This window comes from Tenebrio molitor, chromosome 1 (assembly GCF_963966145.1).
Source record: "Tenebrio molitor chromosome 1, icTenMoli1.1, whole genome shotgun sequence".
Classification (NCBI taxonomy): Eukaryota; Metazoa; Arthropoda; class Insecta; order Coleoptera; family Tenebrionidae; genus Tenebrio; species Tenebrio molitor.
In genome coordinates this window covers 23,780,140-23,800,049 of record NC_091046.1, presented here as the reverse complement: position 1 = coordinate 23,800,049, position 19,910 = coordinate 23,780,140, and the positions used below count along the sequence as shown (strand labels likewise).

The 19,910-nt window shown below is 35.0% G+C and overlaps 1 protein-coding gene across 1 annotated transcript; it reads left to right on the top strand.

Moving 5' to 3' along the window:
• The first annotated feature begins 15,355 nt into the window (after positions 1–15,355).
• LOC138141227 (uncharacterized) lies at positions 15,356–19,636 on the top strand. The gene is made up of 5 exons (XM_069061926.1): positions 15,356–17,848; positions 17,919–18,203; positions 18,256–18,463; positions 18,518–18,876; positions 18,937–19,636. Exons 1-5 carry the CDS (start codon positions 17,735–17,737, stop codon positions 19,423–19,425), a joined length of 1,455 nt encoding a protein of 484 aa, XP_068918027.1. The 5' UTR covers positions 15,356–17,734; the 3' UTR covers positions 19,426–19,636.
• The last annotated feature ends 274 nt before the right edge of the window (positions 19,637–19,910 follow it).

Sequence of the window (19,910 nt, the reverse complement as noted above, 5' to 3'; positions counted from 1 at the left end):
ATTTTAGAACAAAATGTTAGTGCTGGTAATCTTATTGCAGAAGATATAGCAGCATTATAATTCTTTCGTCTAAGCAAAAATGCAAAAATATTAATATCTACTGGTAATGTTCAGTAGTAGTTATTGTTTAGATTTGTATTCTTCATGCATTAATAAAATCGACCAGATCTGACAAAGACGTACACTACTATTAAAATAGAAAGTTAAATGTTGATAATTTAAACACAATATTTTCGTGCAGACATTTTGAAATATAATGTTTATTAATTTTTTGTTAAGAAATTCTAGAAAATCCTCTTATTATGTAAAACTAACGGGAATATGTTTTCTATTTTTTTTTATTGCTAAAGGATCTTTTTCCTGTTGTAAAGAACATCACTGTGTTCTAAAATAGGAAATAACAAATCTTGTGTTAATGTTGTGCTATTTTTCCTAGTTTCCCTTTATTTTATTTTTTTGTAAATAAATAAAATAAATAGGTAACGAAAAATATCTATTACCAAGTGAAAAACCTACTTATCTTGTACCTGTTACCTGTTACCTATAAAAATGTTTGTTGTTATATTCTGAACAGTTGTTTACCAATAGTCATTGCCTTAACAGAATACAATTTTTAAACAATCAACAACAATGAGCAGTGTTTCGTAATAAAATATTTTTTATTATACCTGAATCATAATTCCTGTTTTTGACACTAAAATGCGTGCGAAAATAGAATATTAAAAGACAAGTTTCATAAGACCAGTCTTGAAGCACGAATTCAATATTAAAAAACGAGTGGCGTAGCCACGAGTTATTTTAAAGAATGAGTGCTTCTTATGAAATGAGTTTTTTTATACTATTTTTTGTAATTTGCCCTTTTTAAGCCGTTTTTAAACAAAAATGTTTACTTTCCTCTATTTAGGGATTTTCGTGGCGGTTGGTAATGTCTTAATTTTAAAAGTGAAAATTTAATCAAGTCTTCAAAGTCGCCTTTTGTTTTATCCAAATTCTGTCACAAAACACGAATATGAAAGATAATCTTTCATGTACGCCCGCTGAAATACGTGAAATTCCCAAAAATATGGTCGCGAATTTGTTGCTTGATAAATCTTGATAAATAATTCTTTGCACATTTTGTAATTTAAACTGACACGCATGACGAATCAAGTTTTGCCAACCTAAAAATTTTCGTAAAATGTTCCGTGAAATAATGGCTATAAGGACATCCCAGATGATGACGTCGCGTTCGTTAATATGTCTATTAGAGAATCAAAATGGAGGCAAATTACAAAAAGAACCTTTAAAACGCTAAAGCTTTAAGGGTTGCTTAGGTAACAACAAATTCACCTACATTTGGAACAATGATAAATAGACATGTATACACAATTTATGATAGCAACGAAACAACAACAATTGACAATTTCTATATCAACGATTAATAACACAGATTACTTCGGAAAAGATATTTCAATTTACTTTTTTTGTTATAATTTTCAGATTGTAGTGCAGGTATAATAAAAAATAGCATATGATACACGTTTATAAGGGCCTTTAAAGCACTTGCGACGTTAAAAGCACTCTGCTACGCGTCGTGCTCTTAAACTCGTCGCGCGTGCTTTAAAGGCTTCCTTATAAACTTGTATCATAAAATACCATTAATTATACCTGAATCATAATTCCTGTTTTTGACACTAAAATGCATGCGAAAAAGGGCCTTTAAAACGCTAAAGCTTTAAAGGTTGCTTATGTAACAACAAATTCACCTATATTTTGAACAATGATAAATACACATTTATACGACTCTGTTACGTTTAAGCGCTGGGCAAAATGGCGCTGATCAAAAAACCGCCAAAAATTCAGCACAAAACAAAAACGGCGCGGGATAAAATAGCGCACGACAAAATGTCGTATAGCCAAATAAGCGTCTGGGATAAAAAAAACTCGTGAGAGAATAGTAGCGCAGTGAGGGATTATTGGAACAAATAAAGTAAGCTAACAAGTCATGTTTACGAAACTTCAAAAATAAAACTGTCTCAGCGATGGAATATTTATTATCACGACGGCTATCGATATAGTAAAGACAGAACATCATCAAACGGAAACTCATGGAGATGTGTTAAATGGGGTACAAAGGAAGGTTGCTCGTCAATGAAAAGTCTAAAAAGCCGACAGTGGAACATAACCATGCTCCTAGTGAAGCTGAAATTGAAACATATATGTATTTCAAAACAGAAAATCAAACAACTAGCCAGAACGACGAACGATAGACCAAGAAAGATCATACAGACCAGTACGAGTGGTGTATCTGATGAAGCTTCAGTTCATCTTCCAAGTTATGACGCTGTTAGAAAAATATGTAATAACACGTGAAAGAGTAGTATATTCTGTAACGAGGTTAGAATGAAAATTCGATCTACGAGTGGAAGATTCCGAGCGCGAGCGTTAGCGAGCGTGAGGAACCACGAGTAGATCGAATTTTCATTCTAACCGAGTAACAGACTGTTATTTTTCCACGACCAGAAAGTATGAATCCAAAACAATTAAATCTGAACAATATTTGTTTATTTCAATTAAAACTTGTCACAAAACACTTAGGACGTCGCATTGATATCTGACACTGACAGTTTTGAAATCCATGGCAATCTATGTATTTCGTTGAACATAATTATGGAATATTCACTCAGTTACTTGTTATGGAATGAAAATACATGCAAAACACATAAGAAGCAGGTGTTTCAGAATAAATATTCCAATCCCAAGAGTGAGAATTTTTACTTTATATTATTAAAAATGATTTCGGAATTATTACATTCACTAACGGTCGTAAAGAAATAAAATTTTAGCGAAGAAAAATAAACTCACCAGAGCCTCCGAAATCACAATTGATGAAAAATTCAAATGTACTTACAAAGAGAGACTAAAATTTCCTACTGTGGGATTCCGGCTTTGGCAACGACAATAGAATAACTACAGGGTCATTATAAATGATTGTCCCATCGCAGTTGGCGTTGGTGACAGGGTTTAATGTGCCGCAAGCCTTATAAAATGAGTGAGATTAGAATCGCCGATAGGTGGCGCTCCTGGCGGTAGTGGAAATCAAGTTTACTAGTTTGGCTAACGTTGCGAGGGACTTCAAATCACAGTTTTTACGAACATTTATGGGGATCATTTATTTCCGGAAATATTCCCTTAAAAAAGCTAAATAATCCATCGCTGCGTAAGTTTTTATCAAAATATATCAAACAAAATATTTCTGATGAGTCCACCATCAGAAAGTACATACTGAGTTCCAAAGCAACATGAAAAAGTAATGATGACAATAAAATCGCAAATTAAAGACAAATACGTTTGGTTCACTGTCGATGAAACTACTAATATTCAGGGTAGATGTGTTGCCACATTATTGTGACAACAACCTTCAGAGCAATTTTTAATTTCTAGTACGTTCCATAATACCGTAAATGCCGAAAAACTTTGCGAAAAAATAATAAAATCTTTGCAACATAATTATGAATGTGACGTTTCTAAAGTTTTATTGTTCGTTGCACAAGGTTTCACTGGTGGGAAACGATGTAGGAGGACGTCCTGAGGCTGTCTAGCCAGAAAAAACGCGAAAATTCCAGAAGTAGTTAAAGTGAACAATTACCTCCAATTTAGTTAAAATGGAAGACGGTATTTTCGAATGAAACAGACGTACGAAACTCGTCATCTCTGATTTTGAAGTAGCTTCAATGAATGCTGTACACTAACGGACAAAAAAATTGTCGCCAAAATGTGTTTCATTATTTTCATTATGTAAAACGTGCTTGCGAGCCTTCACAATAATATGTCATATCATAACTCATAAGTGACAAATATTTTAAATAGTTATTTATGTGACGAGCTTTGTAAATTAATCTTTACGGGCTCGCTGGCACTTGTTGGACGAGTGACGTAAGGAACGAGTCTCCATAAGCCAGTAAGCCCAGTAAAGATTAATTGCTAAGCGAGTTGCATACAAACTTTTATTTCCACCTTCAGCCTTTAAATTTCGTTTTTTAATTGTTATTTATGTTTATAAAAATTTTGTAATGAAAGGCGTCATGGTGTTGAGATAAACAACAAAAATATTGTCAGAAGTTTTGTGAAATTTGTTGCAAAAAGAAAGAAAAGAAAGAATGGCTTTAATGCCCGATGAAGACTTTGAAGGCGATTTTCTTGAAATGCAAGAAAATAACCACGGAATACCAACGCTGCAAGTGGGGTTCTCTACTGATTCGATCCCAGGAGCGAAATGAAAATGAGTCCATAGCTCCCGTATTTATTGAAGAATTTTAATTATCTATACACCAAATTAAATGGTTGTGAATAGGCTACAAAATGGCCTACTAAATTTGCGCAAAGCCCCAAGGGCTTCAAGGTTAAACTGTCAAAATATTTTTTTTCAAAGGCGAACACGTACAGTCGCGAGCAATAAATTTTGGTCGTCAAGGTCATTCTTTGACGCAATCGAAAATGTTCCATTGTAAAACAGTCGTAAATATCATATCATAACCTATCATCATGTTGTATGACATTAATTGTCATTTTTTTTCTCAATTTTTTGACACTTTGTTGACGTGGGCATAATCAGGCAGGGAAATTTTTTAAATTTGTGACAATCTAACCAAATTTTCAAATGACATTGACGACCAAAATTTATTGCTCGTGACAGTACTTTTTTTTAGTAATTCTGATAGAGATTTTTATTCTGACAATTTAATTCATACACTAAAAATCCCATAAGCAGCAGTGTTTTTGTCATTATGACAGCGAAAAAAGTTTGTCCTAACTTTTCCAGCGACAAAACGGAACCTAACGTTTGAAAGCGTCTGATTCTAGTAGGTCTGCATCATCGGTCTCTAGCAACCCTGACATGACAACCAAAATTGTAAACAAATTTTTCTCAAACTTGCGTTGTCAGAAAAGTATCTAATCTATGAAAATGTCGCGATTTGGAGAGTCTTCGAGTGGAGAAATTGAAAAAGCCATCAACAGTAATGTGCCTCGCAATATTGTGAATTCAATTACGTCAATTTGACGACAATTTACGCTGTTTTGTTGTGGAAAAAAAATATGGACTCGTTGAAGAAACGTCCACTGAAGAGTTAGCTTCTATTTTATGTGACTAGGCATTTAACATGAAGAAGAACAATGGAAAAGATTATAAAGTGCAGTCAAGACGATTTGGAACACTTCAGCAAAAATGTTACAAGAGAAGTAATTTAAAGATTATAAACGGGTTTTTAATCCGTTCACCACATACAGTTTAAGAAAGCGAGAAACTCCCGCGACACAAAACGCAAAATTTTACAAGCAATCCCAGAAAAAAGGAAGGTGAGTTCCAAAGCTCTCAAAAAACAAGAAATTTTTGAAATGGCACTATTCTGGAGTGAAGAAGAACCTGTAGGGCTCCAAAGAAAATTTTATCACATTGCTGCCTATGAATTAGCTTGGAGAGGTGGAGAAGCAGCAAATTGTAAGGTATTCTATTTGAAAATCGAGACAGACAACAGTGAACAAGAGACCAGAAGAGTTGAATATAACCCAGTGTTTTCAAAGACAGCACAAGGGGGAAATTTAAACAAATTATGGGAAGACGGGGAAACCAAATCACATGTGAAAAGTTTTTTTTAACTCCAAATCCTTTCTGGCAAAAAACGAACCATTCTAATCGAGCTGCCGCGGTAACTGAATTGTCCAGGAGTGGTGTAGGTGAACAAAAACTTGTGAAAATTACGGGACATAGCAATCCATCGTCATTAAAACCGTACCTTCAGTTAAATCAAGAACATCTTAGAGAAATCATTGGTTCCATTCGTACTACCATCCAAGAAACAGTTACTAAACTCTGTCCACTCATAGATTGCTTGACATAAATGTTACTAAAAACGTTCACTTTACGCTACAACAAATAGATCCGGCGCGAAATTTTAAAAAATGGAAAGAGCAGGTTAACACGTGATGTTTTATTATTATTCTGCATGTTTGCACTTAGGAAAGACGAAAGACGAAAGAAAACTTCAGTACAGTAGGAGTAATATATTAGGTTTTATTAATACAGGGTATTTCACGAGTAATAATGTGCCCGACGGAATAAAAAATGCAACTCACAATACATTTTCGAATTTCCGAAAAAGCTGGCTACTGAAATTAAAATATCCAGCTTTTTTCGGAACTGGCTAAACACAAGCAAGAGATTATTTGAGGCGCAACTCTTCAAAGCGCATTATGGCACATAAAACAGTTTTTTGGGTAGAAGCAAAAAACGTATATTTTCTAATTCGATTCACTTTACGTTAAAACTAAACGGCCATTTGAGAAGTTCTGTTAGATGAATCACATTAATGATCTCATTTAGATCATAAAGACCCTAGATATTTAGAAAATATTAAAAAAAGATCGGACATAATGCAATTTGATTCATTCTAGTGAATGTAATGCGTTTTATTGTGGTATGTTTGGACATAATGCTTATTGTTAATAGTGAAATTTATTATAACATTGTAAAAACCGAGGTAAACACTTAATTGAAAAGCCAAACTAATACTAGACAAGATTTTTAATTGAAACTTACAATTTATAAACTAAAAGACACGATTGAAACCGCTAATTTGAGGTTAGCTACATGCCAAAATGTATCCAAAATGCCAATGAAACAACATAATGCGTTTTGATCCGTCTACCTCGATGGACATTATACGTTTTGATGCAAGCATCAGATTTCAAACTGAAATTAAATAGAGATATAATTTTATTTTTAGCAGTTTCTTTAGGTAGGGCTGTAAAGTAGTTATAGAGGATTACAAATCCACTTCAAACTGAATTTTGGCCTCGACTGGACATAATGCGATTTGATTAGTTGCTCGTCATTTAATATGTACTCCTATTTAATGCATGAACAAAAATTACCTCTGTATCATTTTCGATGTTTGTAATTAGATTCTTGAGGCACGCACTCACTTCACAAATTTAAAAAAATCAACAAAAAATCGCAACGGAACAGATCAAAACAGTAACACGATCAAAACTAATAATTTTTAAAACCAGAGAATCGCAAAACAAAGCTCTAAGGATGAAAAATCGCAAATCTAAATGCTTAAACCACTTTGACAGAACTGACAATTTCCAATTTGAAATGTCATATATTTTATTTTTCGCGTGAGTTTCATAACTACCAATGAGAATCAGTGGCGCGAATGCTTCAAGATATTACCAATACAATCTATGATACTTTCTTAATATTTTAATGTTATAGTTTGGGGATTTTGTTATCTAAGGATATTTAAAAAAATGCATTCTATCAGTGGACGTAGTCTACCACGGCTCAAAATACCAGCATGCAGCAAACTACACTTCCCACCAAAATTAACGCATAATTTTCAAAACGGAGTAAATTTTTTTGTAGTTGTTTAAATTGAAATAGCATAAAGCCTAACGTTTACGTTGACCAAATGTATATATTGTTTTATAAATAACGTTAAATAAAGTAAAATACAGGAACGATTCAAAAATTAACACAACATTATTTAAGAAATTACACGAAAAAGTAACTAATAACAGGTATTTCCTCCTCTTGTGGTAACTACTGCTTGACGCCGCCTACCCCTACTCGGTGTTAAATGTCTTATGTAATCTTGGTCAACACCATCCCAAATCTCAACAAGCTTGTTTCCAAGATCGTTAAGATTTATTGGCGCAGGTTGCGAAGCTGCAACTTGTCTTTCCATGTGGTCCCATAAGTGCTCTATCGGATTTAAATCTGGACTTTGGGCTGGCTAGTCCACAGTGTTAATACCAACGTCGTGAAGGTATCGACTCACCGCTTGTGCTACGTGAGGCCAGTGCCGGTCCGAAGCTAGTTTTAGGATGGAGCGAGATCTAAATATGGCGCCCCTTATCCCTAATTTACAGGGTGATTTATAATAGGTGTAAAAAACTTTGAAATCATGTTCAGGAAGTCATTTTAAGAAAAAATTGTTATACAGGGTGTCTCAGCTAAGACTTTCGACCCTAATATCTCGGTTATTTGCCAACGGATTTTTATGAAATTTAAAATACAGATATTTTAGATGGCGAAGGTTCAATTAGTAATAATAAAATAACCTCAAGTTAAAAAATGTAATTTTAAGACATGCTTCCTTTATTGAAAATTAGGCGCGATTATTATTTGATTGTTAAACATTAAAAAATAGGGGTTTACACAAACAATTAACTAAATCAGTCGTCTGATTCAACGAAAAGATTAGATTTTGTTGTTAAAAATTTAATGTAAAATTTGAAGGTATTTGAGCAGTTACCTTTTGAAACAGTTGATGAAAGATTGCCAAGCAACATTTTGTACACCCCTTAAAATCTGTCAAAATTGGGCGCGATATATTAGAAACGTCAAATTGTGCAAATTTATTGAAAATACTCTAAAAATAGACTACAATGGCAGAAATTTCAATATTGTTGAAAAAGGAAACAATTTTTGCCTATGGAGAGTGTCGTAAAGGCTTTGGTCGTAAGAACTTCAATGACACAGTTCGTTTTCTCGTGGAACGCTATCCAAATGTAGGCTTTACAAAATGTAAGGTTACGAGAGTCGTCAATTTATTTGAAAACACAGGAAGCGTACGTGAACTAAATTACCTTGCTAAAATATCCCGATCGTGTTTTAGTCCTTTATGGAAGAATTAAAGCATCCAGTATAATAAATTACGTCCAAATGTTGTCTTTAACTTTGTTAATGTTTGTAAGGTTAGCAAAATAAACGTCAAATATGTCACCTGCGTTTGTGCCAAAAGGGATGACCAAAATTCGGCGAGGATGCGCGTTTGTTTCATACGCGTCTACGTTTTTGCATCTGCAGCTACGTTTAACCCAGTTTTTTGCTTTTTTCTTGCAAACCAGACGTCTTTCGAGGACGAGTTTCTCCCTACAGCATTTTTTATTGGCGCCGGGCTTGATGGTGGCACCCCGCGCGCTATTCGACAGAGCGCTCACAAACAAAATATCCAAACGCGAAAATTTTCAAAATAAAGATTTTTTCTTTAATTTGTGACTACAGAGGTTCGGCGCCTGGAGCGGCCGCTCCGTTCGCCCTATGGTAGGGCCGGCCCTGCGTGAGGCTTTGCATTATTATGCATAAACAAGAAATTTTAGCCGATATGTGGTGCACAGGCCACACCATGAGGTTCCCAGATATTGGTTATGGGTCTGTAGTCATTTAAGTGTCCATTGCTGCAACAACAATCTCCGTGCGGGTATCCAAAGATATGCTTCCTCAAATCGTAACTGAGCCTCCACCAAAACTAACGGTTCCAACAACATTGCATTGGGCAAATCGCTCTCCAGGACGCCTGTAGACTTTCATACACCTGTCATTAGACAATCGACAAAACGTAGACTCTTCGCTGAACAATACCTTAGCTCAATCAGCTTCTTGCCAATTTAGGTTTTCGCGAGCAAACTCTAGTCGTTTGCGGTGGCCTGCGGTTAAAAGGGGACCCGTTGCGGGTACAAACGGCAGCAGATGATGCTCTGCCAATCTTCGCCTAATTGTATCGTCGAGAGATGAATTGTTGAGATTCGCATTTTTCGGAGAACGCCACCACCATCGCACATTTTTCCGCGGAAAGATTTATTCGAACTCATCCATTACGATCCATTTTACTCGAATATAACAATAACAGGCTACTTTCAAAGCAGTTAACTATGATAATTGACAAAAATGAGGCAAGGAATAAACAGAAAATAACACTGCTATGTTTTATATTTCACTTAAACAAAACACCATCAACATTTTGTGTTGATTTATCTTCAAAAAAAAACTTGAAAAGAAAGGTAAACATATTTCCTTCACATCTGTTGAAAGAAACAGTTAACAAAAATAATATCATATAAATTACAACTTATGCGTTAATTTTGGAGCGAAGTGTATTAACAAAAGACACGAAAGTTCTGAAAATCAAGTTGTTTATAAGAATTGTATTTTTAACAATTGTACTTTTCCGTTAATTAAATAAACTAATTTACACCTTATTTGTTAATTTAGTGATTTACGTATTCATTAAATTGTCTTACCGAATTACACTCAAGCTTTTTTTTTGGGTCGAAGTAAACTTGACATTTATAATTCGAGTTTTGTTGTCTGGCAATTAAACTCAAAAAACTGCCAGAAAAAATTACTCGTCCTACGGACTCGTAATTTTTTCAGAGGCAGTTTTGCCAGGCAACAAAATTCTCATTGAAATGTCAAGTTTACTTCGACAAAAAAAGCTCTCGTGTGAAAACAACAATGTATGACATGTATAACCTCAAATAAGAAAAAAATTAAAAAAATAACTACATTTTTGGAAGAGTGCCGCAAATAAAACACACATGTGAGGGACGCAACATACCTACCTTTTATTAAAAATGCCTGTAATAACTTTGATGGAAAAAAAATTGAAATGAATACAAAATGACAGAAATTAAGTTTAACGAAGTACAAGAAATTAACTAGTTGAGTACATCACAAAGATAAACGACAAGATGAATGCAACAATATTTAAAATAACAGAAAACGGTTACATGACAGACAAATGACAGGTTAAAGCTTGCAAAACAAGTAAACAAATTATGGTGCAGTTATTACAGACAGGGACGGATGAAAAACCCTCTTCAAAAACCGTATCTCAGGTATTACTCATATTTCACAATTCGATTAATGACAAAAACAATGGTTATTTGGAACTACGCGGTCAAGGTACGCCAACGGGAGCTTAGAGCTGGAGGTAACAAACTTTCGGCCGCGAGGGGACTCAGAAGAATAATCTGAGTCATCTTGAAATCAAGCGACGTTTATAGATATTCGGGGTATTAATGAACGTCAGACTATTTCACCGACCAAGCAAGAGTGACAGAGCGTCTCGGGGTCGTACGATTAGCATCACTAAACAGCATAAGCGAATATTTAGATCCACCGTCCCCAACCAACCGTTTCCCGACAAGACCCCGAGGTCCCTATAACCTCGACGGAAGCTTCACGAAAACATCCCGCCGCCGCATAAGCGAAGACTTAGGTCCGCCCCCGCTAACGGCTCTAAATAACCGTAGCTTCCACAGAAATTTACTAAACAACCCCACGACTTCCTGTCACCTAGCTCCCATAGGGGCGCACTTACAACATTTTACTTTAACCTTTCCGAAATCTAGCAACAACACAAAGAAAAAACCCGCGTTTAATTCAATCGAACAAAGCGTAACATTTAAACGATGAGAAAATTCAGCAAAACAATGCGCAACATTAAACAATGATAAATAAGCAAAACAAAACGCAACATTAAACTATGCGCAAATAAAAGGGGACAAAACGCGAAGTAAAATAACGATAAAATAAAAAAACGCTTTAACTGGCACAAATATCGGTAAGCAGCATAAATAACGAATACAATAATCGCTGGTAATGTTAAACAAAAAGAAAAATGGCGGGTCGAGTGCCGTTAGAAAATGCTAGTCAAAAAAAACAAAATGGACGCACGCGGTTCGGACGACGGCTCCTAATTTCCGAAATTATTATTATTATTATTATTATTATTATTGTAAAGCTGACTCACAGGTGTATAAACCCAATTACGAGTCAACTGAAAAAGATCAGCTATTAATACTACTGATTCTCATGGCGAGAAGACTATGGAAACTCGATTAGGTTGTATAGGAACTTAGTGCTCTGATCTCTTGCCTGTTGGTACAAAAAACGTCTAACTTTCCCTCCACATCAGAGTAATTCTTGACCATCTGATATAGGCTAGAATATTGTAGCAGATTGGTTCTTGCAGTATCTAGATAGAAGGTACCATGCTTACGACAACTAAAAGAGGGAACTCTGATGGAAAACTGAGATAACAAGTAGGGGCAATCAACTGAGCAATTAAAAACGTCTGAGAGAAACTTAATGCTGGCTAATTTACGCCTAGAAGCTAGGGATGGAATCTGCACCTGCTCTAAAAGGGTCTCGTGTGGCACACCTCTCTGTGGATACTCACCAGAAGAAAAATACATGAAAGATTTGGCAAACCGTCTCTGGACTTTTTCAAGAGACCAAATATGAACTTTGTAACAGGGTGAAATTACAAGATTGCAAAAAAATGAACCTCCCGGGAGAAACTTAGGGATAACGCTTAAAATTAACAAATGGGCGCTTCTTAAAGAAACAACATGCAACAAAATGAAATCTACAACATACCCTTACCACGTGGTCCTGATCCCAAAAACTAAAACAAAAAAAGGCAACGAACGTGGGATAAATTACCCAGGTGGATTAAAACGTCGAATTCCTCACGGGGACACAAAATATCTACTCGGAACGGTAGTGTAATTGGTTCAGATTTAACTTACAAATTTGAGAAACTTGGATCGCTCTTCGCAAGGTGTGTTCGTTTCGAAAAACTAAACAAAAGTGACCTACCCCCATCAACCACCCGCGCGAGCCCGTTTTACCCCCGCTATATTTCCGCTTTTCAACAGAGTTGCCAACTCCCCAGGATTGCCAACCCCATCCCTTAGTTCCTAACCTAGCCGCTAGTACCTTCACATTTGGCGCGCTCTCGCGGCGGTACCGGGAATTAAAATTTACATTTTAAACTGGGTCACTACAACGTCGTCAAATACGAAACTGTTTGTTTACAAACTGAAAAACGCCGCGCTCCGCCGCTTGGCGGCGCGTCAATCGATATCGGGCAAGGCTATAGTTTAAAACCACCTTAGGGACAGAAAAATAACGGTGCTCATTACTGATAAAATTTCAGATGCTCTGCTGTGTTCCGGACTAGTGAAACTGTTTGGTTGTTATAACTAACGCGAGGTGGGCATTTCCAACTTAAATACGAGTATAACAATTTGTTCTCCCCATTGCCTAAATCCCATCCCATTTCTTGTAACTTGCTTCCCAGTTTCATTTCAATATTCGTTTTTTAAACCAAAAGATTTTCTCCAGTGATTGTGTCGTCATTACTAATTTTGATTATTTCTTCCCAAAGTGTAATTTCTTCGTAATTAAAAGTTTGGCACAAGTCGCTTCATCTTGTCCCCATTGATAAATAACTGTTCCGCTAAAATCTTTAGCACAAGTATGGCTACTTTTGCGAATTCTTCACACTTCGATTTTTAAATTTTAAAATCTCTTTCCAAATTGGCTTCGTTTCCTCATTTGATGGAAACTTAAATAAAAGTATTTAGCTACCTACGTAATTCGAAGAAGAAGACGCATAATTTGAGTTGAAATTTGGTGTACACAACACTTAAATGATATTTTTTATTTAATTTGACGAATTTGACCAAGGACTTGTCAAAATTTATTTTAAATGGCGAATTCGTTTCAAAATTTTTGGAACACCGTAGGTCATGGAATGGCCTACCAGGGAATGTGGCAACACAGCCAGTGTCCAGGCCTGTAACTTAAGACCGCCTTGATTTGTAACATACAGGTGTGCCCGAAAAAGGAGACGAGTCCATAACTCCCTTATTTATCGGAGGATTTTAATTATTTATACGACAAATTAAATGGTTGTGAATAGGCTACAAAAGGCCCTAATAAATTCACATATAGCACCAAAGGTTTCAAGGCTAAACTGTCAAAAAAAAAATTTTTTAAATGCGAACACATAATTTTTTTAACAATACTGATAGAGATTTTTATTGTGAAAAGAACCAAGTATCACAAGTATACACTTACATACCAAAAATACAAAAAAAAAAAATTAAAAACGCTACTATCGTCTATGATTAATCTCTCCTCAGTGAAATCCACTCCAAGGAGTTTATTTGGATTATTTATAAAAAAAAATCTTCGGAGTGAAATACAAAATTCTTTGACCAATAGTGGTTTGCCAATACATAAGTTAGAATTGAAAGTTAATTGCATCGTTTTACCCACGACCTGCAAGATAGTGGCCTGGGCGTAGACCGAAAAATCCTATTGTTCTCATGATTCTGACATTTGGGGTTGTTTTCGGGGGTTGCTGTTAGCAACTAACTGTCATGCTATCAAATGTGTGACAACGTCATGTGCATCGTGACAATTTAGACACCACACAGATGTATTGTATCTGCATGATGCATGCAGTCATGGGTAGTTGTCCAGTGATGAATGACACTTTCCTTTAATTGTAATTACAGTTTAGGTTTAGACATTCTAAATTGGTAAAAAGCAAAATGTTGCGCACTGGTTCGGTTGTGCGGAAGGGACAATGTTTCGGTGCCGCGTTTTTTGAAATATCTTGGTCAGTGGCGAGTGCAAATTCATAGAATAATAATTTGTCCAAAATTATATAATTACATTCAAAACTGTACAAAACTTAAAGTATACTTTCCACTCACTTCCACCAAGAATGGCACGGATTAATTAAGCAAATATAATTGCTTTGTTATGGACCCATCTTTATCTGAAATGACCCGCTTAGGAAATAATGTACCTACTGCAAATCCAAGATTGAGATTATAATTTTAATATTATTCCAGAAATAGGTTTACAACTAACGGAACTTGTTGCTGCTGCATTTACCGCAATGTCAGTTCTAATAGGTATGATAAAAAAGCCAGTTCATAAACACTAACAGCAAAATACTAAAAACCAGAAACACCAAACCGAACTAGCATCAACTAAATTAATAAAATTTTTGTTATTAAAGTTACTTTTAAACTGTGAGACTCTTGACATTGCACTTTGACAACTTCACTGAATTCATTACATTTGTTTGTGAGGTTATGATTATTTAGTGACATTCCCCCCTAAAGTGGCGCCGTGGAGATCACAGGCAGTAAAGCTTCGCCCAGGCAGATGTATAGTCAATCATCATCATCAAGACGGCGGTGGTTTTACCTAAAATTAGTATATTAAAGAGAGTAGACTCTATCCTGGTTCCTAGGGGCGTTTGTCGATTGTTGATTGGCTGCACTGTTATTGTCAAAATTGTTAGATATGACTGTTCTGTGGAAATGACAGGTGACATTTCAAGAATAGGTGCAAAATAAACACAATTATGGAAGAAAACAAGCTCAATTACAGTGTTCAACTACAAACTTACAGCTTGTGGAAAAACTTTGCCAATTTGTGCTGTAAATTTTCCGTAATGTGATTTGCTAGTGATGTTGAGCGTATGATTAGAAATTTTTTTATAATGAGGTGTGCAAGTTTACAGCAAGCTGGAATTATGATGTGGGAAGACATAGACAATACTATAGAAATGTATGTTGTCTCTGTAAGCTGATTGGAAAGTAAAACTTTTGTATGGCGATTAAATGTTTCTTCACATATTCGAATAAGTGTAAAAAAGCAGCTACTTGGAAAATGTAAACCTCCAAAAAATTAATTTATGATATTCCTTTCGCAACTTACCTGTACTGTTTTTTCCCTTAAATTGATTTTATTGGGAACAGCAGTATTTCTTAAAACTTTGTCATTATTTGCATTTAAATTAAATTGCTCATTGTTAAAATATTTCAAGAGTGAAAATAAAATGTAAATTTTATGTTAACTATTTAGATTTGCTTGCATTTACTTCACAAAGTCTGCCACTAGGCTGCCAATTCAATCGTTTCCCAATATTTTGGATCCACAATTGTCTGAGTGACGCATCGTTTGGGAACCGAAACATTTTAATACCTGTTTCTGATCTGGCAGAACAATAAGGTGCCGTGCAACCAACCATTTTAAGAAATTTTTCTGTTTTGAATTTGGCGCTTGACCGAACTGACAGATATTTGAAGCTTGATAGTAAACAGTAGATGCTGCCAACAGAAAATATAACTCTCAAACACTCCCCTAGGAACCAGGATCGAGCCTACTTTCCCTTATATACATACCACTCTAGTTTTACCGATCAGAAACTTAAATACAAAGGTAGCATTAGTCAATGGAACAAGAATGCGCATCAAATTTATGCATCATAATGTTACTGATTGCGAAGTTTTAACTCGAATAGCAAGCAATAAGAGAATTTTGATTCCACGTATAAATTTAATTTAATTCCCATTTTACCATTTAACTTTCAAAGAACTAAATTTCCAATTATACATGCATTTACGATGACAATAAATAAGTCTCAAGGACAAACATTCGAAAAAATTGGAATTTTATTGAGGTTGCCAGTTAATATAACGGTCAAGGGCATTTAGCAAACGATGAAAGAGTTTTTACAAAAAACATCATCTAAGTTCAATGGACATTTATTTTTTTCCACCCGGTTATTTTGTTTCAATAAAAAATATACAGGTGTCCCAGAACTCACGGATCAAACTTAGAGTGCGTTTTCCTTGGTGATAACTGAAAGCAATAGCTTTTAAAAAAAGTACAGGGTATAATTGATTTTTTGTAATAAACAATTAAAGTTGACCAATCAAAACGACGCTGTTAATTTGAATTTCAGGTAAATTTAATCAACAGTTTGAATTGCCTAGCAACATAATTCTAATAAGAATGATATGGAATATCCAGTAAATGCTTGGGCAACTGTGAACATTTTGACAACGTCAAGTTATAATTTGATTCGAAATTGTTAAATTGCGTATTGAAAGCATGTATACAGCTGCAGAGAATGCCGAAATGCTCATACTTTATGGAGAGTGCGGGTGCAATGTACGTGAGGATGCAAGAGAATATGCAATACCTTTTTCCACAATGTTTGCCACATCCAAACTATAACGTATTCCTACGGTTGGCGAATCGTACTCCAGACACTGGGTCCTTGGTGCCTACATGACAAGAAATTGGTGGTCCTCCGAGAGAAGCTAAAACGCCAGAGAAGATGCTGTTCTTCAGTCCTTTGATGACGACGGTAGAAGAAGCATATTTGAAGAACTATATTTACCGCGAACCTATCAATTCTTTAGAAGAACTGAATGACCGAATTCACGAAGCACTGGCTATTGTTATTGTTAATATGCTTAGACTAGCAAGGGAAAATTTAATAAAACGAGCTCGCCTATTCCTTCAGATTAGGGCCCGGATTTTAGGCAAAATGGACTATTTTTATTTTTTAAGGCACATGTATGAAACTTGTCTATAAATGATTTCTGGCTTAATTAGAGTAATTAGAGCCATATTTGATTCTGCCTATTCGGCCTAAAATGCCCTTTAAATACCTATTTTACCTTTTAACTGCCTGAACATGCCTAAAATGACCAAAAATCAATTTCATTTTTGCGGTTTTTTCCCAATTTTCGAATTCTGGGAAGTTTACGGTATTGAAAATGTAAAAGTGGTACCTCAATAAAATTTACAATGCTTTATGATTTTAAAATTTAAGGAGATGTAATTACTGAAATGTACAAAGTGCAGTACAATACAGGAATTACTTTTTCGCTTTTACGGTTGGGACCATGATGTCAGCGGTAAATACTCCGACAATACCTAAGTACCACAAACCATTAGACTGGACTGGCATAAATTACAGAGTTTATCTGTTTGCCTCTGTTCGAAGGGGTGCAGGTATACGCGGTCTAATGTTTTCTGATACTTAGGTATTGTTAGAAGCTTCAACGTTTATAAAATGGTCCTTGCCATAAAAACGAAAATTAAAATCCCGAAGTGAAACAATAAGAGAAACCTTAAGGGTGTCATTTTCTAAAAATTTAAGAAATATAAAATTAACCATCTCCTCTGAAATTTGGTGGGAGACGTAAATATAAGCATTACAAATTTGTCATTTCTCGTTTACTTTATCTCCGTGCAGTGGTCGTGTTTCTTGTGAACCTGTTTAAAGTGAACATAATGCCGAAACAAAAAATTAGTTTACGCGAAAAAATATTACAGTGGACAAGCAAGAAAGATTTATATGAAATAAAATCAACCCGAGAAATGTTTTGTAAAGCTTGTGGTAAACTGGTAAGTTAAGCATAATTAAAAATATGTCATTTTATATTTTTTACTTATTTGAAAATTTTATTTTTTGTAGTTTATATGCGAAAAAAAATGTCACTTGCAACAGCATGAGCAAACGGCCATCCATAAAGAGAACATTATGACACCGCTTCGGCAAACGTTGCTGACACAGAACTTGGAGGAATCGGCAAATAGTACATTCAATATGGAACTTTGTAACGTCTTTTTAGCTGCCAATATACCATGGCACAAACTACAAAATCCTGCGTTTCAGAATTTTCTGACAAAATATTGTGGTAGAAAAATTCCGGATGAGTCTACTTTACGGAAAAATTATTTACCAAAATGCTACAAAGATGTATGAACATACTATCTTTTAATATTTAATTTAAAATTATTTTCACTTTTAGACTATTGACCGCATTCGGAATGAGCTGGATCCTTTTAACATATGGGTTTCAGTTGACGAAACAACAGATGCACTTGGGCGATATGTGGCGAATTGTCTGGTTGGGAAACTTTCAGAAGATGAACCTGGAAAATCTTATCTTTTGGCGTCTAAACAATTAGAAAGAACAAATCATGAGACAATAGCTAGATTCGTAAATCAATCTTTAGGTAAGGGTTTTTCACTTTTTTAAATTTATTTTGATTTAAAATTTCTATGCGTAGAAATCTTGTGGAGTACCAGAGTTGTTGCTGAAAAGTTTCTTTTGTTTGTAACGGATGGAGCACCATATATGATAAAATCTGGTAGACACCTTAAGGTGTTTTATCCAAAAATTGTGCATGTCACATGCTTAGCGCATGCTTTAAATCTAGTGGCTGAAAAAATTCGCTATCAATATGAAGATGTGGATAATTTAATTTCGAACGTGAAAAAAATTTTCGTTAAGGCACCTTTGAGAGTTGAAATGTACAAAGAAAAACTAAAAGAAATGCCACTGCCTCCACAGCCAATTTTAACACGATGGGGAACATGGCTTCAGGCTGCTATGTTTTACAGCGAACACTTTGATTCCATTAAAGAAGTAAGTATATAAAAGATAAGCAAATTAATTGATTGTTAAACTGTTTTTAACTACTCACAGGTTGTCATGTCCTTTGATGGAAGTTCTGCTGTTGCTATTCAAAAAGCACAGTCTATAATGAAGAAACCCGGAATAAAAAACCAATTAATTTATGTTCGCAGTAATTTTAAAATAATCTGCGAAAGTATTACTCAATTGGAAAAAAATGGGTTACCTTTAACCGATTCAATCAAAATTGTTGAAAACGTATTTACCTCCCTAAAAAAATCTCCAGGCCCTGTAGCAGCAGTAGCATTAAAAAAACTTGAAGATGTTACTGAAAAAAATCCTGGATACAAATTTCTTCTAGAATTGGCAAGAATTTTTAGAGGTGAAGATGTGCCGGAACATGACACCAAAATGGAAGAAATTTATTACAAATTTGCGCCCATTACCTCTTGCGAGGTAGAAAGAAGTTTTTCAAAATATAAGTCCATTTTGGTGGATAACCGACAATGTTTTAAAGTAGAAAATTTAGAGCAATATCTTGTATGCAATGTAAATACGTAACAATGTAAATAACTAACAAACTTGTAGTATTGTATATTAATTAATAAAAAATAATTAGTAAATATCTTGTTGTGTGTACCTACTTAAAACTTTAAAAACACATTTTTTAATTTAATTAACCACAACTTTAAGGACCTAGTATGGCTTATTTTCAGTTTTTAAGGGACTATTTGCAGTAGTTTAAGGGACTATTTTAGGCACCTATTTCCGACTTTTTAATTGCCTAAAATCCGGGCCCTACTTCAGATGAAACGTGTAATTTGGAACATTTGTTATAAATTATTCTTTTTATTTTGCATGTTTCTTATTTCATTTTAGTCCAGTCAATAGAAACATAAAAATGGCTCCACCTTGCAAAAGGTACAGAAAAGTTTATACTTGGCAGGTATTTTCTATTAAGCATATTATTAATACTGCCGAGTTTGCGACCTTGGGGGGTTGCCGCTCGCCCCGCCATACTGGAGCATAGGGGTGGAAAATCACAT